This window comes from Polyodon spathula, chromosome 5 (assembly GCF_017654505.1).
Source record: "Polyodon spathula isolate WHYD16114869_AA chromosome 5, ASM1765450v1, whole genome shotgun sequence".
In the NCBI taxonomy this organism is placed as follows: Eukaryota; Metazoa; Chordata; class Actinopteri; order Acipenseriformes; family Polyodontidae; genus Polyodon; species Polyodon spathula.
Window position 1 is genome coordinate 19870075 of NC_054538.1, and position 26646 is coordinate 19896720.

Sequence of the window (26646 nt, forward strand, 5' to 3'; positions counted from 1 at the left end):
CACAAGAATTGCAATTAAAGTTCATGTTTTTCAAATTATTCCACGAATGGGGTGCATATATTAAAGTGAAACTTCCAGGGAGTAATCAGAACATAGCAAAATAAAGATAGAACGGTGGCCCTGAAGTGCAAAATGCAAACAAAAATTCAGCACAAACAAACAAAAAGCCACAGTGTAGACTAACATAACGAGACAACACAAACTAACAAAATGCAACAGCACAAACAAACTCAAAGCCATAGCACAACAGAAGTGTTGCTCAACTCTACCCTTACCGCCGTCACACTACCTGCAAAGAATTCTGGGATATAGAGTTCAGGGAAATTTTTAAACAGAGTCAATGCAGCTGTTCGCCAAGTTAAAAAAAAAAATGCATGAAACTTTTGAAGTGGAGTTCAGTTTTGCCCAGGGTCTCTTGAACAAAACTGCAAGAATATCACGCAACATAATTATGAACAAATGCAATTGTCTGTGCATGCTGACACAAATGCACAGATACATTTCTTGGAACTTAATCGGAAAGCAAAGGATTCTGGGATGTCAATGCAGGCGTGCAGAAATTAAGCTTAATATTATCGTCTCCCTTATTAATTTACAGATTAATTTACAGTATAATCGTAAATCTCGAAAAACTACTCACTTCTAAATCTTTTGTAGTCATTTCTGTCTTACTTTAGTATAAATACATGTTAATTTGGATTCATATGTTGTTTTTTTCTGACTTTATGTGAACGAAAAGACACAAATTCGCCCGTTTTCTCATTGGAAATAGTGATTTTTTGAAATTTACCTGTCCTGGTCACAAAAGCAAAGTTTGTGGGGAATAATAGCCATTTTCTATACTTTTGAGGCATAAGCAATTAGGAAATAACACTTACTACCCAGGAACAAAAATTGTGTTACATAATGTTATTAGTATTAGGCCATTCCACAATTTGGTAATTGAGTGCTAATTGAAGAATGGCCATCTGTATAAAAATATGGAGAAATGCTTTGTTTTGGAGAGAGGAGTTGGTTGTGTGTAACTGGGCAGTAAAAGTGAAAGTGAAAGTGAAAGTGAAGGCCCAGCCTGACAGCAGTGTTTTGGTATAGTGTTGTTTTGTTTAAACCTGTTATTTTGGCCCTTGTGCCAGTTTATTTGTTCCTTGTTTTTGCGGTTGTGTAGTAAATGTGTGAAACAGTGCTTCCTGCTGGTAACAGCTTACACCATGATGCTATCCTGTCGCAATGTATAAGAATGGTAACTCAAAACTGCAGTCCACTAAACTAATCTTGTGCATGCCTTTACACTTTCTGTAACAAAAAAGTATAGTTAATATTAAACTGTGAACATGTGGTTTACACTGCGCTGGTCTACAGGTGATGCAAGTGCTCCAAACAAAGACAGACACAAAATGCACAGGACAAAACAGTTATTTATTTCTTTCTGTCTTTTGAGACCAGTTAAATAATAATACTGGCTCTACACAATGATGTGTATCGCCAGCATATAAATCACAGGTTGAGTCCCGAAATAATAACAAGAAAAAAACACACAACACAGACACGGTCACTTCTCCTGAAAACAAGTGCTCTTAGTGCAGGTGTGGTGAAATACAATAACAGTGGAACAGCGGTGCAATGTAGTCTGGGTTGGTGCTGGCCCTTAGCGACTGTTCCCAGCTTAGTGTTAGCCGTCTAGCAATGACAAACACAGACAGTTTTACAAACAAAAACACTTAACACTCACAATACGATTTCCACATCCGTTTCAATTACCATAACAAAGGAACAGATTACATCATCACATCCCCAATTATACCCTTAGTCACGCCTCCTGTGATAGCTAGTTCAGTCATGTCTCTTCCAATCCATGACTGACACTGCGTACCGCTTTAGGGCGAGGACTTCGGGCATTATGATTCCGCCCCCTTCCTGGATGGTTGGCTTCCGACTGACCCTGGAATGAATGGCCAGACCAACCAATACGAGGCACTCTGTTCCTGTTAGACAGCGCCCTCACAGATCGAGAGGGGGATTGTTGACTAGGATCCATTCGCTCTCTGTCACATAAACCTATTGCTTTTTTTATTTTCTCTGTTTTCTAATCATACAGATTTGGTTGATGGTGGGGCATCTGAGTATGCTGGCTTCATCAGTATTCCCACATCAGTGGGAGTCTAGAACCAACTCCCCTGTAAAGTTGTTGAAGCTGACACCCTGGGATCCTTCAAGAAGCTTTTTGATGAGATTCTGGGAAAAAAGCGACTAACAGCCATAGGAGCAAGATGGGCCGAAAGCCCTCCTCTCGTTTGTAACCTTTCTTATATTCTTATGTTCTAAAGGAAACTGAAAATCTTTCCCACGTCTTGATCCATTCGCCCTGAGAACAAGCATTGAAATGGCAACACCTCATGCAATTCATTTGGGGTGAAGTTCTAACAACCAAAGCCTACATCCCTAAAGCTCAATTTATATACAGTATTTAAAAAATAGGCTATAGTATATATGTATATATAAATAAGTTGAATCTCTTGACGTCCTCTGTTTTCTCTAATAGAGCTCAAACTAGTTGCGACCTTTGTATGCACAACGTCTTTTAAAACTCTGTGTGTATTTCAACTGTCCAGCCACTGCCAGGCTGCGCATATTCCGTGCAGAATCTGACCAATTTAGCCAATGATCTTCAAAGAATGATCTTCGTGAACGCACCCATTGGCTACATTGGTCAGATTCTGCACAGAATGATCTTCGTGAACGCACCCTGTAAATCGGTAAATATTTGTGTTTACTATTAAGAGCTCTTTGAATAACATCAGGTATAAGGTCTGAGTTTATTATTACGGTTTAAACACATATAGTCTGATTCGCACGGGACTAAAAATCACCACATAAATTGGTCGCCTCCCCCTTCACACACAAATAACCAGTACCAATAAACAGGTATATAGAAAAAAAAAAACATTTGGTCAACTCCTGGTTGGTTTTAGTTGTCCACTGTTAGTTACACCATTTTCCTTTTTTCGATGTGTAGGATTGACCATGTAGTGGTCGGTGTAGTCAAACAGATAATAATAATTACCAAACGAACACACAATATTTCCATCAAAACGGCATTTTATGAAGTATTAAAGTATTAAAACATATACAGTTTTTCAAGTAAAATTATTTTGCCTCATTTTCCTGCAGGCCGCAATGTTCCGCGGACGGCCGCACCGAGGAGGCAAGGAGAGAGGAGAGGGGCTTCCACGGCATTACCTACCTCGTCACTCTCCTCCGCCGGGGGGATATTACCGGGACGAGCGGGAGGACAGGGAGCGTCACCACTTCTCTGGGTACCGCGGAAAGCACGATGGCTACCGACGCTCTCCTCCTGGGAGGAGGTGTCTCTCCCCGGGCAGGAGCAGCAACCGAGGACCGGTGAGCGAGTACTGTGGGCCTCCACAAATTGATTGTTCAGACAGTGTAAATAGGATGTCCTTACACTGTCGATATTTCAGCAGTATAAGGTGCGAATTTATTATTACTGTTTAAACACATATAGCCGGATTTAAACGGGACTACAAATCAACAGTACACTGTGTTTGGAATTTTACCTACATCGGTGAAATTTAGTCTAGTGCGAACCGTTCATTTCTTCCTACCAGATAAGTTTCTCGGAGGTACTGTTTTTTTTTTTTTTTCACAGAACATCGGGACCAGGTTTTGCGTCCTGTGTCTTTTTTTAGTCACATGTGCATTGTCCGTGTCAGTGTTATGTTATAATTGATGCAGCATTTGCCTCAAAACAATACCAGCCGTTACAGTAAATAAAATATTAAAGTTGGTACGATCTGTCCTGAGATTCTACAGTTCATTAAAACGTTAGATTTGTGCTTGGCAAAATCGAGGACAAGCGAAAATACAAAACATAAAGATATGTGTGGAAATACATATCACTCAAGGAACAAAATGGTTATTCTAGCCTGAGGAAAATAAAGTACAAATAAATGAGTTGTTTAAAAGTTATGTACAAAAGCGACTTCTCTAGCCACAACATCATTTCATTCTAATGTCCGATTAGTAATGTTGATAAAAAAAACTAGGTCAAGTCTGGGAGGTTACAAGACGTTTTCTACTTTTGACCAACTCTGAGGACACCTTGGGTCAATTGCAACGAACTTGTATATTTAGTCGTAGTACTGAGCAGCGTACTAAGTGGCGGCTAGCTATATGGTACTATCGCATGATCATTCCCAGCTGCTTAATAACTTTATACAAATTGCAACGTAAAAATGTGTAGAACAAAGTTGGGGAGTAGCTGATCCTCAGCTTTGGTACTGAGCTCAGGAGTAACCTCTTTTGTGCTACCAAACAGGAACTGAAGGGGGGCTGAAAATCAGAGTGATTGGTTCCAGCTAATAATATCAAAATCTTATTTTAAGAAACCTAGCTTCTTAATTATTATTGCTTTTTACCTACTGCCTGTGTGGACTGACTCTCTCACACTCACATTCATACGCAGATTGAGTTTATAAAATAGTCAATACAGCGTGGTAACTTTCTCTGTTGGTCTGGATATAGTTTAACAGTGTAAAATATTAACTATCTACTATAAAATACCTGTCCATGCCTTTCATGCCACTAGTTGAAAGGGAGCTACACCTGTGCTTTCACAGAGATGTACCAGTTTTGTGGCTGTCGTTCACAAGACAGGTTTTACAAGCAACAAATCCAGTCACATGGTCATTGTTTTCATTCACTATGATTTCAAAAGAATGCCACACTTCTGATTTACCTCCCAAACTATTATCCACTACATGAGAGAAACCCTGCGCTACCTTTTTTTAATATCACAAAGCAGACATGATAAAGGATCTTGTGATGTATCAAACAAGCGGCAATACAAACATAGAACACTGCATAGTCAGCTGATTTCTCTCTAATCATCTCCTGCTTTAGTGCAGGAAATACCAGTACATTACCTTCTAATACGAGTACGCTGAAAGGACAGAAAACATTTTTGGTGATTCAAATTCAGACCCGAGCCAGACCTGAAAATAACGTTTTTTGACACGCAAACTGCAAAAAAGTTCACATTCCGACCCAAATCTGACCCGCTTTTGCAGGTTACCCGTGGGTACCCGACCAGATGCAGGACTAACAGGTGGTTCATCCCAGTCGATAGCAAGGTTATGAAGGGCCGCACATGCAACAATAATGTTGCTGGCTCTTACAGGACTGGTACGCAAACCAAAAGAGAGACAAGCAAAACGTTTTTAAAATTCCGAAAGTTCTTTCGATGTGGGTTCTCACTTTTCTATGACTCCTGTTATATTGCAGCTCTGCTGGCGTTGTAGAATTTTGCACAGGTGTCTGAAGATATCTACGTAAAGGGTCACCGTTGTCACCAAAGAGGAGTCCATATATAAGCCTTCCTCGAAATTAGATTTTAGGTGCCTGTTGTTGAAAATTCGAGCATCGTGTGTGCTGCCTGTCCATCTTGCTACTACGTTGCGTATTCTTAGTTTATTGTCTCACACTATCTGACTGAAGTATACTCATGCCTGTTAATGTAAGCAGGATCCTTATGTTGCCTGTGAAAGTGAATGCGGATGTGTGTGCAGTCAACAGCTCCAACAACTCGTGGTATTCCTGCTTTGGTGTAAAATGCTCTGTAGTTGTCCCGCTTCTCCTCTTTGTTTGGCATGGCAACAGTGCATTCATGTCGCGTTACCATCAATTTCATGACCTTTTGAACTGTATGACAAATGGTGCTGTAATGTACATTTATCAAATCGCTCTCACAACAAAAAAAGGATCCAGTGTCAAAAAAACGCAGTATGAATTAAACCTGTAGTGTGAGGTCAGTGGGATGCCCTCCTCTTCCTCTGGTTCGTAGCTGTTGTTCCAGTATCTGAATCCATTTTCTGGCACCATTCTTGGAAAAACGATACCATCTTTTAAACTCATGGTCATTTTTTGTGGTAAACAGGTCAGGCAAACATCGTTAACGCTTGGATATTACTCGGGCAGATTGTACTCGCCGAGCATACAGAACTCTTAGTGGCTAACAGATATTGAGTGTTTATGTAGATGGAGGCAGTGAGACTACTTTATAAAGGGGAACTGCTAGTTAAAAACAATTGAATACATCTGAATGCATAATTGCACAACTTTGTTTTAAATGAGGGCCCGTTGGTAATCGTCTTACTTTAATTTCAAAGAGGAATCTATCTCATTATTGAAGGAGTACGTTTTAAATTGCATGGCTATATCTTAGCGATAAGTAGCTTATAGAGGAGGGTCGTATTTTTCAACATAACCACCGCCTTTAAGAATGCACTTTATTATATTTTAGCACAGTTAGTCACCATTACAATTACGGCTGTAAGGTTTAATTACAAGCATCATGACATGATTGAGACTATATTGAAAGTTGTACTGAAGTTATTTGTTATTTATTTTATAAAATAGGCCTACATTAAGTAGAATAAGGATGAAACTATTTTTTGTTGCAAAAGTTTTGACAGGTCCCCCGTCCCCAGAAGAATTTTTTGATATGAATAGTTCAGTTTCATAAAAATTGGTAATACATTTTGGGATTTTTCATATTTGTTTGTTAGTACGATACCACAGGTCGTTGGTCTACTGAAATCACTGGGATATCCACTGAACTAACTTAGTAACATGTTTTAGTATCCTAGAGAGTCAAAAGCAGTTACTTTGGGTTCATTGCAATTGAGAACATTTTTAGTACGCAGCCGGGGACTATCTTCAGCTGCTTAGTTCATTGTAATTGGTACTAACTTACGTACTAGTTTAGTACCGTCCTCCGTACTAACCACAGTATCATCCGTACATATGTCAGTTCTAGAATACAAAAGAAAAGACAAATCTGAGGTCAATATTTAAAATGTGGAAGCTAAACTTCTATAGAAAATGCACAAAATGCTAAAATCAAGAATACTTGCAGTTTGGTATTTTTCAGGTTTTTTTTTACTATTAACTTCTGTTATACCGGTAAGAGAGAGCACACTTTCTGTAGGTTATCTTTCAATCTGCTGATTGTATTTAAATATTAGGTAAGGTTGACAGACACTAATTTGAATTTGGTGTTCTCAAACACCTTATTTACATACATGCATTCCTGTTAGTTAGGGCCTTGGAGTTTGCTTTAGATTTTTATTATTATTTTTTTTTTTTTATTTGACTGGTGAATGTTGTTATAGTTAAATTGAGATATTTTTAAGTGATATACCAACGATGCCTCCATAACATAATTTTATCATACCATTTCTATTACACAAAAAGAAAAAACATTTTAAAACAGCATGTAAAGTCTCACTACAGCTTCTAAAAACACGGGAGAGTGATTTGGGCTATTTCACATCCCATTTGAAATGGTAGGATAAGTCTTGATACATATAAGAAATATGTTATTCAAAATTCACATTAAAGAAGTGACCAAGGTTGCAAATAACCCCATGTTTTAAATAAGACAGATAGGGATTTATTATCGAAAAGGGGCTGTTCCACCCCTATCTGAATTAACACATGTATAGTCCACCCCCAAAAAGACAAAGGCAGGACAATTCAACTCCTATCTGTTGTCCACACGAAAACTTTTTAAATATATTAACAAATAAAAGTAAATGTCTGGTATACATCAGACACCATAACAACATCTACTGTGCCTATTTGCAATTCAACCAGTAAACCAGCATATTATTAGTGGACTGATTAGGCTCATTGGTGGAATAGACCTGTGGCATCTTTTAGCAGTTTCCCCTTCAGTATTTTCAGTAATGCATTCTTTATAGGTATTCTGACAAGTCATTAACCTTCACTGTTGACGGTCCAACTTGTAATGCGTGTTTGCTGTCTCAGGCAATTAAAGTGCATCTGTAATCAGCCTGTAAGGTTGGAGTAGCCCCACTCACTCTAACATGTTAATAAATGCACGAACATGTGAAATCTCTCAGAAATTTTTACAGAAGTTACCCTATAATGACAATTGGCTGGTTTCATAGACTCATTATTATTATTATTATTATTATTTGTTTATTTAGCAGACGCATTTGTCTATGTATTGGCTGCAGAGTCACTTACAACAACGTCTCGCCCGAAAGACAGAGCACAAGGAGGTTAAGTGACTTCCTCAAAGTCACACAGTGAATAAGCAGGGATTTGAACTGAGGTTTCTTTAACCACCAGACCACACAGCCTCCTGGTTAACACTAATAGTGAAATGCCTAAAGTTAATTTAGTGGTTCTCCAAAATTATTGTATAATGAGGTCAAACTTGTCCCCTGTTAAAACTTTTCATCCTTGACCTTTCTGTAGGGGTATAACGGTCCATTGTGTATTGCTGAACAGGGATACTTTCTTTACATAGTATATCGTATCATAATGGAGGTTTGTATCATGATACAAGACCAGAAGCACAGCAAGCTCACTGGAGTTTACCAGCTGATTCTTTAATGAAGAATACGTGTTTTATAGTTGGTATGAATACATACTCTCTCTGCTTTTTAATTTTTGTCTACAAGTAGCCCATCAGGGCCATCACATGAATCATGACATTAGTGTACTGTTACACACATGTATCGTGACATTAGTGTACTGTTACACACATGAATCCTGACATTAGTGTACTGTTACACACATGAATCCTGACATTAGTGTACTGTTACACACCTGTTTTGCTGCACAAATTGTTAGTTAACTGTCAAAAAAATGAATGTCATCAATATTTTTTACTATTTGTTTTTTGTATTTTGTTTTGTATTGTTTTTTTTTTCATATCCAGAGGTGAGGGACAATGAATATGACCCCCAGCTTTACAAAACTCACTGAAATATAAAAAACAAAATATTGGCACACAATTGTTGCAGAGAATGAATTGCTGTTTGTTTTACTTGCAGAGACTGTCTCCATCTCCACTTCATTCTAGCATCCCACTTGATCACAGTTTGATCATCACTGTTGGAAATGAACGGAGCCATAGTGGCTCACCGGACCACCGGAGAGTTGACCCTCCAATCAATCACAGATACAGGTACAAATATCAAAATTGTTTGAATTAGTATTCTGTTGATAATATCAGGTCTATTCCCACATTACACAGTTCTTTTTTGTCCTAAGATGAATGCTTAAATAGATAATTCTACTGTTAATAGACTTCACATAAACCACGCAAGCTGTGTTCTGCTATGCAAAATATATGTAACAAATGAATAAACTTACCTGTCACTCACGATTTCCGACTCACTAATTTTCTGATACAAAGCCCATCTCTTCAATGCTACAATTGACTTGTTGTTTTATTTTTTTTCTGGCATGGCAAATCATTATCTTTATGCACTGCAGTTACACAGCGCTGCCTCCAAAAACAAAACGAATGAGACAAGGCACAGTAATGTAAAAGTTGAGTTGCTTTTGTGCATTTTCATTTGCAAGTGAACTGTGACATTATTTGGGCCTTATATTCTGCAATTTGGAAGACTGTCTTTTGATACTGTTTTAATCCTGTAAACTGGTGGTGGTGTTGTTAAATCTTTCCTAAATTGCATTTTCTTTTACGTTTTAAGCAAATATGAAATATTCAGATATGTCACTTTTATAGGGTCGGATATGTGAGTGCTGACTGTATACCATGTAATTGATCAATTAGTTTGTTTGAAAAAATAAGTTATATAGTAGTTTTTTGTATTTGTACCTGCAATTTTACTGCTTGGTTATTTAGAATAAATAGTGAACATGGTAATGTGTGTAGCTTTTTAGTATAATTGCAATTATATTTACTGCATAATTGTAACTGTAAATGAACCAAATATAATTGTACTTGTAATTTCAGCAAACAATGCCGCTGTAATTGTAATTATAATTCAAATAAACCCCAGGTCTGTTCCCAACAGTAGTTTATGTATAGTCAAGTAAATTCTTCCCATTTGCATGTTTTTATGGGAACTGTAATGGCATTTTGTAGTTTGTCTTGTGTCTTAAAAAAAGTGTATTATACAGTGCATTTTTACTACATAAAAAGTGCCAGGTATGCATTTTGTCGTGATTCAATCAATTAATTTTGTTATTTCAGGGATCATCTGGAGGACGACTACAGTAGAAACTCTCTACCTCAAAGAGAAATTTCTTCGCGCAACTGGGAAGACCATGACTTCCTCGGGGGGAGCCCACACTACCCTCACCGGCGAGGGGAGGGACCTGGGGGAAGCAGCCGAGAAAGAGAAAAGTTCCTTAAGCTCCACTACATGCCCAAGGAAGCCAAGAGACCCAAGTATGACATGGAGCCTGAGGGCAGGAATTACTCCTCAGAGAGGTCCCGTAGGCCCGATCGCACGATGGAGAGTGGCCGTAGCAGGGTGCGCAGCCACAGCTGGGGCCGAAGCAGAAGTCGTAGTAGGGACAAGAATAGGGGCCGGAGCCACAGTGCCAGCCCGCTCAAAAGCAGTTTAAAAAATGACACCAGTGAGGGCTTCCGGGAACTGGTGCAGGCTCGCAAGAGAAAGGAGGAGGAGGAGCTGGAGAGGCTGGAGCGGGAGATTGCTCAGCGTGAGATGGCTGGAACTGTAGGTTATGGAATCCCTGTGCTGCCTGTCCGGTCGACGGAGGCTGCTGAGTTCAGGCATCAGCGACTCGATGAAGCTCCACCAATGCCTAAGAAGTCCATTCTTAAGAAGCGCGTTGAGCCGGAAATGGATCCTGCCCTCAGCATTCAGGTGAGAAACACTGCTTAAGTTGTTTATGTATAAAATTTGTGTACAGGGCTCTGATGGCAACTAAAAAGGTTGCAAATGTGACAAAAAAAAAAAAGTTTTGGCAGCTGTTTTTTTTGGTGTTGTAACACAAAAATGCTGCCTCTCCCTTTAAAAACATGTGTCAGTATTTATGAATGTGCTATGGTGTCAGCTGTATAAAAAACCTGCATACAAATGCTTGTAAGTGCAGAGAGGTGCTGTATTAACACCGGCAGAATATGGTAACCCCAGTTTCATGCAACAGTTGTGACTTGACCAAACGTGTGAATACACTTAAGGCTTGTATGTTGCACGCGTGCCATTAACAAAATGCCATAAAAACTAAAAATGAAAAATAAACTTGCCTTACCTTAAATACATAGTACGACAAAGAATTTGAATAACGTGCTGTCTTTCGTTGACTGTCTGGTTGTGCTTTTTCATGACTGTTTTTTATTGTGGTAAATTACCTTGCTTATTTACGCACTCTACGATTTGACTGGGGAAAGATAACATTAGGGTTATGGAGTTCACAAAGAAATATATAAAACGTTAACCCTTTCACTTAACTTCACTTATTGCTTCATTTAAATTGTTTTCTTTATGATAAGTTTTCAGGGCATTTTGTGAATGCAAGTCCATTTTCTTTTTCGCTGTTCTGCATTTTGAATGCAACTGTTCATTTTAACCATTTGGTTTTTAACACAACAGTGCTCACACACGTTTGGTCACCATCATAACTGTTGCATGTAAACCGCAGTGTAATAATCCAGCACTGCTGCACTGAAGCATTTGTGTGTCCGCTAACAACAGCTGATATCCCATCATGCCTTTCTTCTTAAAGGCGTACAGCCTCTATAAATTAACCCCCAATATCTCTCACAAGCACCTTGGTACATATTGTTACAATATCTCAACAAAAGGAATACACTTTTATGGTGCATTTATGTATAGCTATTATGTACTATATCACCTTATAGTACAATAATATGACAGAAAATTGACTTAATCTTAATATTTCTTTAATAAAGTAGCCGGCGCAAATATAGTATTAGCAGAGTTCTCCCCAAGAATTCTGTACAGGCGGGTGGCAGATCATTATAGCCGGGAGCACATTTAACGGAAAAATAAACTTTCCTTACCTTAAATATAAAATACGGCAAAGAATTTGAATAATGCGTTGTCTTTTGTTGACTGTGTGGTTGCTCTTTTTTTTATTGTCTACGTTTTTCATTTCTGTTTTTTATTGTGGTAAATTACCGTGCTTATTTAGGAACTCTGCAGTTTGACTGGGGAAAGGTAATGCAGGGTTATTGGAGTTCACAAAAACAGTAACCTTTTCACTTCCTTTTTATTGTAATTATTGAACTTATTGCTTCATTTAAGTTGTTTTCTTTGTTAAGTATTCAGGGCATTTTGTTAATGCATGCATATTTTTCGCTGTTGTACATTTTTGGAATGCAATTGTTCATTTTAACTTTCTTTTTACACACCAGTACTCGCACACTTTTGGTCACCATCATAACTGTTGCATGAAACAGCAGTGTAATAATCCAGCACTTAAGCATTTGTTTATCAGCTAACTGTGTTCAACTGATATACAGGCTTAATGAACTCCCAGTATCTCTCACAAGCACCTAGGTACAAAGGAATATGTTTTTTGGGGGGGGGACTGAATGATAATACCCGAAAATAATCTTAATGTTTTTAATAAAGTAACTGGCGCAAATATATTATTAACCGGTGGATTGTGTCGATCGTCGGCTTATTTTGAAAACCCTGCATTCATTGCCACTATTTTTGCTTTGAAAATAACTGGCTGTTTTTTTTAGCAGTCATTTTAACGTTTTAGCCTCTAGAAGTGCTTAACGTGGAAAACCTGCCCCTTCAACACTCTGATTGGTTAACTGTTTTGTCAAGACATAACACAGCTGTCATGTAGTTCCAAGATTTTTGCAATGCGCAACTGATCTAGTCTGCTAGAAGCACAATCAATCCTTACTGTTAAAGGCACAGTAGAATCTGCAAAACAGGCGGATCTGTTTTTTTCTGCTGGGTTTTTACAGACACTTTGAACCCTGGGCTGTAGTGCAGCAAAAAGCTCAACAATTAAGCAAATAAAAGGAAGTGAAAAGGTTACCGTACCAAGCTGAAAAGTTTTCTTTGTGAACTCCAATAAACAAACGTTGTGTTTTGTCAGTTAAATCGTAGGGTGCCTAAATAATAAACACAAACAGATTTTTTTTTTTCTGTTGAATCATTAGCAGCTGCAACTATCCCAGATACAATAGATTTTGTTACAGTGTTTACCGTCAGGAGTTTAAGGATGAATTAATTGCACAGCAGATTCTCTAGTTAGATGATGAGCTGATAATATCTCTTCAGCCAAAGAAGCAGGCACACTAATTTAAGATGTTACCATAATGAAAAACAGTGATGTAGCGTTTACTCAGTGAAAATATCTCACATATGACGTGCTTGCTATAGTGTGTTTAATATCATAAATAGCAGAACAAACTAACTTCAATTTAAATCTGTTTTCAACGAAAATTAAACAATTACATAAGAGCTGTCTGTGTTACGCTCTGTCAAATCAGGACTTCACTAACACCGAGCATTAGAGCTGCAGTATTCATCAATTCAAGGGATGGTCACCAATTCCATACATAACTCTTATAGAATATTTAAACCATGAACAAGCTGATTTCATTGCAGTTATCAGCTGCATAGATTAACCATCCAGTAAAATGAGGTAACAAACAATTGAGTACAGACATAAAGTTACTGTTTTAGTATCACTTCAGTGTCTTCGCAAGTTGTTGTATTTTAAGCAGTTGAATATGACAGCAACCAACTTGCTCCTGAAGTGGCAACCAGTAATTAGATTTGGCAACCAGTTTTTCTGGGCCTAGGAACCACTGGCTCCTAAGGCAAAAAGTTTGTACATCCTTTTGGGTTTTGGAACTGTTTTCTCTTTTTTTTATATATATAATTTACAGAGCAGTGACTACTCCAGCGGACCCCCTGAAGTGCAGCAAAGCAGCAATTTATCTACAGAGTCTGTGCGTTTCCTCAACACGCTAAGCAGAGGCATGGATTCTGAGCTATTTTCTTCTCTGCTCAGAGAAGCAAGAGAGGAGACTTATGTCAAAGAGACAATAGGGAAGCTTACTGAAGGCTCGTTTCCGTATGAGGAGCGTTATGAGGAATCCTATAGGAAAGCAGAGCCAGAGAACCCTGTGGAGATCGCTGGTGAATTCCTCCTGCCACACGAGAGGGTCAGTCAGGATGGCAGCGGTTTTTCTAGAATTTTAGGAATGATGGGTGATTTCCCCAGTCCACAGGAAAAGCCGAGGCGTTCTCCAGATATTGAAGATGAGGAAAAATTCCTCTATGGAGAAGAGGAAGTTGAGAGGTCAGAGGCTCAGGTGCAGGCTGGACTGGCCCGACAACAGAGCCAGCCAGGTCATTCTGGAATTGTCCACCGTCAGCAGAGCCATCCAGGGATGGACCACCAGAGCAAGCCTGCGGTCGGCAAGCAACACAGCAAGACTGCTGTTGGTGAGCATCAGGTGGTCCAGGCTGCAGCTAGCTGCCATCAAGAAAACCAGCCTGGGATTTTGCTTCGCCAGAACCAATCTGGTATTGTCCATCAGAAAGAGAGTCAGTTTGGAATTAGTCACCATCAATTGATTGTTCCTAGGATTCCGAGCCATCATCTTAGCCACCCTGGGATTGGACAGCATCAAGAAAGCAAGTCAGAGATTGGTCATCATCAGCATAGTCACGCAAGGACTGATCATCCTCAAGAGAGTCAGCCACACAATGCGCACAGTCAGCAGAGCCAACCTGTGTCAGTCCATAGTCAACATGGGATATCCCAAGAAGACCTGAATACCTCTCCAGTGAAAGGAGAAGAGACTCAGGATTCCAAGGAGTATGAAAAGATTCAAACCCTGCTAAAAACAATTGGTCTAGATATGGGGGTGGCTGAAATCAGCAAGCTGGCTGCACGGACTCAGGAGCGCTTGCACGGGAAGAAACCTCCAGCAGGGACTTCTCGTTACTCTGACGGAGAAGGAGGACGCAGGGTATCAGCAGGCAGAAACTGTGAGAACCAGAACAGCCATACCAAATCTCCTGAGTCCAATTACAACCAGTCCATCTCTCCAGCTCCTACTAGACGAGCCTCTCACGGTGAAAATCCTTCTTCCTCCTTCACATCAGAGTACAGTGTTAAACAGGGTGAAAAAAAGGGATGGGAAATCCCAGTTTTAGGGGAAAATGTCAAGCCGGCTCCAGTATCATCTGCCTCTGTCCTCCCTATGACTGCCCAACCTATTGTCTCCTTAACCCCCTCGCCTACTTACTGTATGCCACCATACTCTCAATACCAACCTACACCAGCCACACCAAACTTTCCTCCGTCTGGCTATGATCAGTATGGAAATTACATGCCTTACATGTCCACAGGTTGGCCAGCATACCCCCCTCCATCACAGGAGCCTCAACCAGGGCCCCAACAAGGTGTTGTGTCTGGTCACTCAACTGGCCACCCACCCATCGAAGAGCAACATGTGACATCTTCTAGGCCCTATCTCCGAGTCATCGAAACTGTGTCCCTCAGTCGGACAAAAGTAAAGCCCAAGAAAGATGAGTCTGCTCTTGTCCAAGTGCCAGTGATAGACAGACTAGAAAATAATAATTCATCCAACTGCATTGTGTTAGTGGGGCAAAGTAAACAACGGAGAGAATCTAAAGAAAAAAATAAGGCCAATGAGAAGCAAAAGGTATGCCGCCTTGTACAGTGTCATAATTGGTGTGTAAACAATTTTTTATCCCTACATACATTATCTTTGTTAAAAAGGGAACAAAGTGTGCCTACTGCATGACATGGTATGTATGAAGGCTTAAACTAATATTTTACTGTAGTATGCTTCAGAAACTGTTGCACTTAGTTTTTGCCATTAATTCAGGACACCAGTATCAGGAATAATATTGGTGCATTGAATGGCCATTGTGACGAGACAAGTCAGTTGTAAAGAATTTCTTTTAATTCACATTTTATATATTTTGAAACTAAGTTTGGCATTTTGTTGGCTCTGAGCTTCTGGTTTCAGACCAAGGAGTTAGATGAAAAGTTAGTTTTATCACTGAGGCTGACAATCTGGCACATGTAGGTTATAGAAGAAAGTGTGGCATTGAAGAAAGAAAAAGAGGTCCGTTTGAAAAGAAAGGACCACCTCATGAAGGAACTGGAGAGATTGCGAAAGCAGCAAGGTAATGTTCATTTTTCATGAACCCTATAAAACCCAGCCAAGGCCATTAAAGAGTAAGTAGCAGGGCTCCAAAAAATATAGTTACACGTCCCCATGTGTTGCTACGTAAGCAATAAGGCAGAGCAGGATGTGGGATATACACCGGGTATGTAGAGTATGTCCCACACCCTGAAGTGCCTTATTGTACTTATAAAATGGGTCAACTAACTAAATAAAAATAAAAGAATAATAAAAAAGTGAAAACATGTTTTAATTAACAATTAAATAAAATATCCTTCTACCTCTGACCTAAAAAGTAGTCCCTTAAAACTTAAAAATAAAACCAAAAATGTATTAAAAAAAAAAAATATATATATATATATATATATATATATAAATATTTATTTTAATAAACAGTGAACTGATTAAAAACAAGAAGCACTATTTATAGATGTTAAATTGAACACTGCCATTGAAATTGCAGCTTTGAAGGTTAACAGGCCCTTTTTTTAGATTTTTTCATTCTAAAACAGTAGGTGGAGCTGCAGCAAGCGATTTCGAGCAACGTCACGTAGGCCTTCTTTGCCACATCTGGCCATATTTAGTTGCACATCAAAACAAACCTTTCTCACAAGACCTGCGACAGTATCAGGTGACAGTGTTGGGGAAGATTTTGTATTGTTTTTTTTAATCGTCCTTTGTGATCTGGGAGTAGTGACAGGAGGCATCCATGCCAGATTATCAGCTGAATAAATAAAATTTGTAAAATCTCTTGGAATTTATAAAATTTAAAGCTATGTATAGTTGAGCAACATGACAACTGCCCCTACAAGTCACTGAGTTTAGAAGAAATAAAAATAGACAATCTTCAAAGACCAGCATTTTTAATTAGTTGTTAAATGATGGTTGGTTACAAAAAAACAAATACAACCAAATTTGTTTTGTTTGGTAGCTTTTCAACTTTGAAGGCTACTTATTAAACAATGTTCCGAATTGCGATTAAAAAATATCAGCTGTTGAACAGTTTCAGCCTAGAGTCGATTACGTTGCAGCATCACCATCACTCCACATCCTCTGAACAGCCTTTCAGATGGAACGCTCATGGCTGGCGAACACAGGTACTTGTGGATCAACCTCGATATCACTTTAAGGGAAGCTGAGAATCTCACACTGAACTGTTTCTGACACAGACAGATTTCTTGCAAGTACTTCAGGTTTTCTCTTATTGACTGTTTCAGAAGCGAGGTTAAGACCTTCTTGTTGTCCCTTTTTCTTGAGGCAAGCAGTGTGGGTGAAGCTTTCACTATAGCTGTCCTCAACTCCAGGATCCAAAGAAACTGCCTCTTCATTACCCTGGGCCTGGCAAGATCCACCAGGTCCATTAAAGTCACTTCCACAGCTTCCTGCTTAACTGCTGTGAGAGTAACATTCTTACTTTCAAGATACTCCTGTCTGAATGGGGATCCAGAAATAAGTACACGCTCAAAAACCGTTTCACGCCTTCAGCTGAGTACCGAGACTTTTAAGTCCTCTGATATGGTACGCTTGAGCTGCTTAACCATTTCTCGGTCTTGTTCAGCATTCACATCCAGAATATCCGTATACAAATGCTGCAAAAGGGGACTTAAAGCACATAGAATTACATGTTCTTCTCCACAGAGAGAATCTGTAAACTCCAGTAGTGGTTCAATCACCTGTGCTGTATCTTCTAAGACAGTAATTGATTTATCGTCTGACGTTAAAGTGCCAGGTTTTGCAGTTGTGTGCCAGGGTGTCAGATTGGCTGCTGCTTCCTAATATGTTGATCTCCATGAGGTATGAACATCCTGCAAAAATATATCAAAACACTTTTAATCAAAAACACACCATACATTCAGATATGTAAGATTGTAATACACTTGTTTCTATTTATGATAATTATCTAGCTGAGATGCATGACTAGAAGATAGTGTAGACTTAGTGGCAATGTAATTTATAAAATGTAAACAATGCTAGTACTCATGGCTGTAGTATAAAATAAAGAAATAACTGAAAAAAAGGAGTTTAGGTTAATATTAAACACTTGCCATAAGGTTTTTTTTTTTGCATTGAGAATTGCAATTACATTTAATGTATGTTAACCTGTCATTTAGGCAAAAGGTCCACTTTTCTACAGTGAGCTACATATTTTTTATCAACTATAAAGAAATAACCAGATTACAAAATGAAACCAATGCATAATATTAGACCCACAGAGGCGGAAGTGTTTAAATCAACAGCTAGCCTGTCATTGTGTGTCACTTGTGTGTTTCTGCTTCAAGATTGTCATTCTGTGTGAATTAGGATTTTATTTTGCCATCAGAGATGGAGCAAAGCATTGAAAACTTGCATATAGTATTGGTACTGTCTGCTTGTAGACTCCACTGATTTGTAAAGAACTCCTGTTTCTTTAAGTTACACTTTCAAGGTCTCTTCTATAGGGGTATGTAGAAATTTCAGAAGCATGTGTTACTGTCTGAAAGATTTGTGTCTTACCTTTCACAGAGAACAGGATACAATCCTGGGAGCTGGAAGTACTTGCAAAGAAACAGAGTTCATCAGTGATTGTGGCAATATTCATAACATTGTCCAAGATTTGTGCCAAATTGAATAACACTGTGAAACCCCCAAAAATCTAAACATTTTAAAAAGGTTTTTTGACAGGCGCTAGCACTTATATACATACAACAAGCATCTGGTGTCATTACATCATTTAATGTTATGGATTATGTGTATGCATGCTGCAATGTAATGCTAAGGATCTTAAGTAGGGCTTCTGTTTTTCAGTTTTTATTCATATCATTTTTTAGTTTGTTCTTTTTCGGGGTTTTGTATATACTGTTTGAAATTTATTGTTGTCGGTTCCTTTCCAAAATGCTTCGGTGATGTTTTTTCTGCCACAATTGTAGTAACTCGACAGTGCTTGCACACTTAGGTGCAGCAACACGTGAGGAAGTGTAAATGCTATATTTTTCAGAACCCCGTTACTTACTCTTTTAACGTTAACTTTTTTTTTTTTAATTGAGTGACCAATTATTATTTTTATTTATTTTCCCCCAATTTGGAATGTCCAATTATGTTTTTTTCTCCTCGCCACAGCGAGTCCCCACACAGCACAGAAGTTCTGAAGGCATGTGAGCGTCCTCTGATCTCACAAGCCTAAAGCCAGAATCGCTTTTACACCAAGCAATCCAGAGCAGATGTGGTCAGGCTATCGATCCTGGGGGAACAGAGATCAGCCTTGCTTTTTATCCGCTGTGAATGTGCTTGGTGTCTGGCCAGTAGGGTTCGTTGCTCGATAAGGAGAAGCATTCCCTTCCGGTTTCCCATCCTCCACCCCAGGAGCGTCAGATCCAATGTGACTTCCTTTCGGAGTCCCCAGCAAAATTCGGCCTCTTTGCACGGCCCGGACTTGAACTGGGGCCGTCCAAGCTGTATGACATCCTGATGAGCCACCCTGGGGACCATTAGCTGTTTTTTTTAATCTGCTGGAAGCTTCTTTATTAATTTCTGTTAACCTTGTTTTGTTGCAATATTCTTTTTCCTTTTTGATTTGTTCTCTAAGCTAAAGTGCTGAACTTTTATTTACCCGATCCAGAGCTAATTTTCCCTATCTTGCTTTTATCGTGTCTTTCAAGGAGAGCTTCTGCGTAAGAAGCGCAGGGAGAAGGACGGTCACAAGGACCCTTTGCTGGTGGAGGTGAACCGGCTTCAAGAGGAAGTCATGCAGCAAATCTCTGTGATCCGTAAGGAGCATGAAGCAGCCGAGAAGAAACAGGCAGAGCTGGACAAGGTGGCGCAGATCTTGGGCCTGCACGTTTCTGACAAACCGAAAAAAATTCCCAAGGATATTAGAGAGACCCCTCCAGAGAAAAGAAAAGAGAAACCAAAGAGCCCCGAAAAACCCTTCCCCACGTTCCGCTCCAACGCCTCTTTGTCTAAGGTAGAATTCTTAGTATGGGATATGCCAGATTTGCGAGTAGGGTACTAGTAACATTCACTTTATTTTGTTTTGTTTGTATTAATGTATATTTTTGTGCAAAGTTATCTTCAATACCATTTTTTTTGTATTATGTATTAGGGTATGGATATTATTCATGTCTCTATGCTTTTATTAAAATTCCTGTTCTGTTTGTTTATTTATAATAGTTAAAAAAAAAAAAAAAAAAAAATTAAAAAATAAACTAAATGTATTGTCCAGGTTTTCGGTTTGAATACCCGCATCAAATTCCGCTGCGTTCTAGCAATACTGTTTTTTGTTTTTTTTACTTGCGTAAATTATTGAGTTGTCTTAACAATTTCAAAGATTTACCTCTGGCAATCATGAACTGAAAACGGTTTACATAAACAAGTGGCAAGCACAACAGTCACCTGACAAACCATAAAGCAAAATGGACAGTTTTTATTGCATTTCAATAAGGCAGTCATAAAATGCAGAATTTCACAGCCCAGACCACTGTTTGGTTCACAGTGTGTACTGCACCTTTTAATAGGTGGTGTTTTTTCCTCTTTTCAAAAATGATGCAGCCCACAACAACCCTTTGCTTAGAGAACAAGTGTGGAAAATGATTATTTAAAGTTTAGGTCTGCAGAAAGGGTTTATTGTGTACCCAATAGACTGTCCCAACGTAATACTGTAACATCTTGTGTTTTAATAGTAAATCTGCCTCTCTAATGTCCTTTATCCCATGCTAGTCTTTCAAATGTGAATATGTACACCTGGTTTCACAGGTTAGCACTATTCTTGGACTACCTAAGTTAGAAAAGGTTGTCCAAGGTTTGTGCTAATTGAGTTGTGTGAAACCATCTGGTAATTGATAAGGTGTTGACATCACCTGGTTCCTAGCACCTAAAGGTTTTGGTACAACTACTGTGTTAATTGGGTCCAATTTTGACTGGTGTCTGGTTTCTATTGAATTGTATGATTCATTTTGATTGAAACTTAATATTTGATAACTGAATCCAAAGAGATTTAACCTTGCTGACAAATACAACTGCAGTTCTTCATTCAAATATAACTGACCAAAATGTAAACTGTTTTAAGTTCAGGATCATTAAATCATTTTAGGTTTGTTTGGTTTTTTTTTCCCCCTAAACAAATGCATCAGAAAAAAAAGATTAATCCACCACTTAATAGCCATTGCCATGAAATGGTTAAAACTAAATAGTTTATTTTAAATATCATATGGCCGGTTAGGGAGCGCTACATGGTTAGATACAGTAAGTTCCAGTTAAATCATGGTTCTGGTATGGATATATTTATCTTCCTGAAGCAAGAAAAAATAAAAACGTCATTCAAACACAGATCGCATTAAAATATCAGTAACTTCTTCAGCTGGAACAGAGACCTGCTAAAATGCAAGGTAAGACCATTTTGCAAAAATGTAATGATTATGTCTGGGCATTTTTTTTTTTTTTTTGAATGAAAAATAAAAGTGCATGTGAAAGTTTAACTTCAAAAGAACCTTAAACCAATGCCCATGAAGGAATTGTTTTCTGTTTACTGACATAGTATATCTAACAGATATATAACTGTTTCCATGTATTTGTTTTGGTTTAGGAAGCACCCATTTTGAAGTCTGCTCCTGAAAAGCCCAAGAGTAAAAGCCCAGATCGTTTCCAACCTCCACCGAAGTCTGCAGATCAATATGAATATTATGATGCAGGGAATCATTGGTGCAAAAACTGCAACACGCTGTGCGGGTCCATGTTTGATTTTTTCACACACATGCACAGCAAAGCTCATAGAAAGGTAGGAAACATTTTCACTTTAACTAATCGTTCAGATCATTACGCTACCCATTTTCTTTTTATACTTGCCCACAAGAAAAATAATTAAGTGTTTCATGAGCCAAATCCCGCCCCCCCCAACACACACACACACACACAGATGAGCAAACAAATCCCTGTCAGCAGTTGAGTGTATTTAAAAAAAAAAAAAAAAATTAAAATTCTGCCTAAATGTGTAAGCAGAATTTTTAATTCTTGTTTTATATATATATATATGTGTGTGTGTGTATGTATATATATATATATATATATATATATATATATATATATATATATATATATATATATATATATATAAAACATTTAAAGTTTGTAGATTTAACACAGCTCCCATATTAATTGAAGTTACATAGTCTCAGTTGATTTTGTTTCAGGTAACTGCTGCAGGTTTGATTGCTCCAGTACAATTATATATGTTTGTTATTAATTGTTTATACACCCGACAGGAAGTTATGTATATTTTTACTTGATTACACCATAAAAAGTGGTTACACTTTACCTTCAAACTTGGTAACTTCTGAAACAAATGATTACCTGTTTTTTTACCTTTCACAGGATTACTTTCTACTGTGGTGTTTTAATTGTTTTTCAAATTAATTTGTACCCTTATGTTGTAATGCGAGCACATGTGCTGTTATTACTGTACACATAGACACAGGATCCTTATGATAGACCCTGGGCTTCAAAAACCTCTAAAAATGACAAGACGACTGAGAAAATCGTTGTTCCTGCAAAAGGTACTTTTTTTGGTTGTTCTTTGAAGTAAATCTAATTATTCGAAGTAAGGTTACAGTCCGCTCATTGAAGATGAACCTCAATGGATACTTGTTGTCAGCTAAGCAGGCAGACCCTTTGATATAAATATAACATAAATGAGAATGTATGAAAGTTTACGAATGAGAGGTGGCCCATCTAAGCTTATCAGGTTCGTAGTAGCTGATTGATCTCTGAACTTTGTCAAGTTGGGTCTTAAAAGATCCAAGTGCTTCTGCCTCAGCAATATTGTTTGCTAAATTATGGTTCATTCAGCCTTACTATGTTTCATTATGCATACATGTATGTTTTATCTTCAGGTCAGTTAATCTTGTTTGCTAGTGCCTTTATGCTTTAAATTAAAAGGTATTATTTATATTACACAATAATGAAGCTCGTGTAGCATATGCCAGTCATAGATTTTCACCCTGATTTGTTTTATATTAATACTTTAGACACCTTTTAGAATTATAGTATTATATTGAGTACATTTATGGATTCTCACTACATTTGTAAACTGTTTTACAGGTTCTGAGTTTTTGACTCCTGTCATAGGATTTTACTGCAGGCTATGTGAAGAGTTTTGTGGAGATCAGATCTGTGCTGAAGATCATGTTTCAAGTTGTAGTCATAATGAAAAATATAAGGTAATCACAGGTAACGCTTAGAATACTGATTATCTTCCTTGATCAATGAATGTCGTCATAGGATTTACTTTACCAATCACTTGTTTTTCAAGTGTCAGGTTTTTGGGGTACAGTAGCTTTGTTTGCATATGTTTTAATAAACTTTAGGTTTTGACATTGCTCATTTAAAACAAAGCTTTCTAAAAAATAAAAATAAAAAAGCAAAGTGATCAAGATTTTTACTTTCCCCCCTTCTAGAAATACGTTGACGAGAACCCGCTGCATGAACAGAGGAGGAATCTGGACCGTCAAGCAGGTCTGGCGGTAATCATAGACAATAAAGAGCGAAGGCAGACAGAGCTGAAAAGGAAAATGGAGGAGGACCCCAAAGTTCAGAAAGTGGAAGAGGAGAAAGCAAAGGTAATGGTAAAGGAGGAAAGTGAAGAACCTGGGAGCCCCGTGGAGCTGTGTGAAAAGGCACCCACACCTCTTAAAGGGGACAGCAACTTCAAGCATGTGGTGCAACTGAGGCTGAAAAAAATACCTGAGATAGCAAAGAATTCTGCAGCGTCTACCACTTTCGGAAAGTCCTGCTTGAAGAAATCAGACAAGGAAGAGGAGAAAGTATCAGAACCGACAACCGAAAAGGAAGAGCTTGGAGAAAAGGAGGATGGGAAGGCACAGTTTGGGAAAACAAAAGCCATTGCGATTAAGCTCTCGGGAGAGACAGTTGTTCCCCATACCAGTGTGTCGGTGCCCTTTAGTACTACCCCTCCCGTGGCAAGCCAAGCAAAAATTCGTCCTAACTTGCCTGCCCCAGCGATTCAGCTCAGAAAGGCTAGCAGTACAGCAGTTAATAAACCTGCCCCTTTAAATGCCTTCCTGTCTATAAGACCTGCTGGTACCGCTGCCAGCAAACCCCTACCTATTATTCAGAATATTCCAAAAAAGGATGTTATTGTGACACCTGATCTTACTTCAAAGGCATTTTGTGGGGATGAAGTTGTACTTAAAACTCCTCCTGTGATGGTAGTAAAAACTCCTGTCACCACCACGGTGACCGAAGCAAAAACTCCAGAGGGGGAACTAAAAAGTAACACAGAGGCAGCAGTAAAATCTCCAGTGCCAGAAAAGAAAACCCCTTCCATTCCTCATCCAGTTATGCAGGCAGTGAGTTTTAATTGTGATGTTGCAGCACTTGATGTGCCAGCAAGTGAACAAAACTTGATCCTACTCGTCCAACCCTCTTCTTTACATAAGGATTGGGGGGAGATGACAGAAAAAAGTGAGAAACCCAAACCAAACTTGGCTGTGGCCAATGCACAAGATCTGTATATGTTTTATAGTAGCAGTGGGAAAGGTTCCTCCGATGTCAAAAATGAAATGAACACTGGAAATACCGAGATGCAAGCCAATTATGGAGAAAGCCCCATATCTTGTAGTGCAGAATTGGAGAATAAAAGTAAAGAGTCTGAGATACTTTTTTCTGAAGTTGAAAAAAAGAATGAGAAGCAGGCTATCCAGAAAGGAGGAGATGAAACTGGTAATGTGGATGCTGGTAAAACAAACCAAGAATCCATTCCAGTAATCCAAAGTCCTGGTGTACAGGGTATTTCTAGTAATAACGTATCTTTGCGTATTGGCATCCACATTGATGATCCACTCTCTCTGACCACAGTACCCCGGAATAAGGAAATCTGTGGCCAGAAAATTTTGGACAGCCTTGAAACCAGAACATTAATGTCCTCTAACACTGAGCCACATACCTTTTAATACAGAGGAGAATCTCCCAAGTCATGCTTTTCTACAAATTTGACTTGAGTTAAATGCTCCAAGGGACGACCCAGAACCCCTAAAGTTAGACGTGACAGATGGTGGTATTTCTGCAGATCTTGACAGTTTTGAAACTCCTGAGTTAAACCTTGATACTTATGACTTTTGTTTTGAAACTGCAGATTTAAATATCCCTGAAACCTGAGACTGTCCCTGAGACTCAGGAGGTACAAAATGTAGAGGACTTAACATTGGAGATGATCAACAAATGCAGTGATCTAAGCCCACCAAGCCTGGGAGCCGAATTAAATGAAATAAATAGAGAAGAGGAGATGCACAGCATTTCAGGTCACCTGATGTTGGAAGATATTGGCAAGGTGGTTAGCTCATTTGCCTTAGAAACTGGTACCCCTGGACCCTCTGATATAAGCTCCTCTCAGGAAGCACAGCAGTCTAAAAAGGGACAGATCAGTCATCTTACAGCACTGGAATCTTTTGAAGCTCGGACAACGTTTTGGAGAACAAGGCTGAAGAGCAGTCTGCAAGTCTTTCGTCTCACCCTAAAGATGAAGATGCGAAGGATACAGGTCTCGTAGAGAGCATTTCTGATAATACTGAGAATAATCCATGAAATGTCTGTTTTTGTTTTCACGGTTTGTATATTGATACTAATATGACATATGTTTAACATTCACCGCTCTTCTTCAGTTATGTTTCGGCTCAAGTTGTATTTAATAATTTAGTTATTGTTTGTTATTAAAGGCACACATACAGAGGCTGCTTTTTTTTTTTTTTTTAATAAGTTTATTTGCCCTTACTATTGCCATTCCTGACACTTGTTTAAAATAAATGTAAAAGTAACTTGTACTGTATGTCTGTCGGTTCTGAAAAAGTACTGTACAGAAGTTGTACTTGTTCATGAAAATGTGTACTTTTTCTGTTAAGTAGTGATGGGCACCAATATTGATATTTTGGTATGATAGTGATAGTAATTACCATATTGCAATATCATGGGATTTAAAATTGTTTGCTTCATCAACAACTTTTTAAAATTAAACTTGAGAGCTTTTGGTGAAATAAACATGTTGGGTCAATTGCAGCATGCCAAATGTAGTCCACTTGATGTGTGTAACTAGTGGATTAACTTAGTACACTTGCTTGTCCTAAGCATTTATTGCTTCATTTTTTTTTTTTTTTTTTTTGCAGAGACAGCTGCATTTTTCTTCTAAAATGACATCTGAAAACTTTATTCTGTACATTTTTTCTGTCCGTCATGTTCGGGCAGTCAGATCCGTCAGAGTAAAGGCTTGTGCAATATACATAGGCCCTATATTTAAATAAACGTTTTAATCATGTACCTCCTGACACTGTTTTCATTTTAACACAATACAATTTCAGTTAATATTCTTTATTAACTATAAACTAATGGTCCATTATCACGCAGTTCAACTTTTCTGTGCAGCAGTGTCAGCAGCTTAAATGCAACTACAGTATGATCCGCCAGTTTTAAATGTGTATGAAAAGGATTGTAACTTAAATATGTTTGATGTAATAAAAATGCATCTTTCTTTATGTACAAAGATCCCTTTTATATATTTATCTGCCACCAAACTCCACATATCAGATTAGTAAAGGGTTTATACATCTGTATTTTTAAAATTGAAATAATTAAAAGAAACTATATGAACATAATTTAGATCTTTTATTCAACAT

At 38.4% G+C, this 26646-nt stretch overlaps 1 protein-coding gene across 1 annotated transcript; it reads left to right on the plus strand.

The window, feature by feature from the left end:
- Positions 1 to 2997: 2997 nt before the first annotated feature.
- LOC121315689 (zinc finger protein 318-like) lies at positions 2998 to 26646 on the plus strand. The gene is made up of 10 exons (XM_041250001.1): positions 2998 to 3399; positions 8886 to 9019; positions 10058 to 10697; positions 13715 to 15505; positions 15896 to 15995; positions 19630 to 19934; positions 21552 to 21743; positions 22434 to 22518; positions 23063 to 23181; positions 23419 to 26646. Exons 1-10 carry the CDS (start codon positions 3175 to 3177, stop codon positions 24931 to 24933), a joined length of 5106 nt encoding a protein of 1701 aa, XP_041105935.1. The 5' UTR covers positions 2998 to 3174; the 3' UTR covers positions 24934 to 26646.

Excerpts from the sequence above, each read along its gene's own strand:
- LOC121315689 (XM_041250001.1), top strand. The coding sequence starts at position 3,175 with ATGTTCCGCGGACGGCCGCACCGAGGAGGCAAGGAGAGAGGAGAGGGG. Across the intron at positions 9,020-10,057 it reads CCAATCAATCACAGATACAG|GGATCATCTGGAGGACGACT; the intron begins GTACAAATATCA and ends TTGTTATTTCAG. Across the intron at positions 15,996-19,629 it reads GAGATTGCGAAAGCAGCAAG|GAGAGCTTCTGCGTAAGAAG; the intron begins GTAATGTTCATT and ends GTGTCTTTCAAG.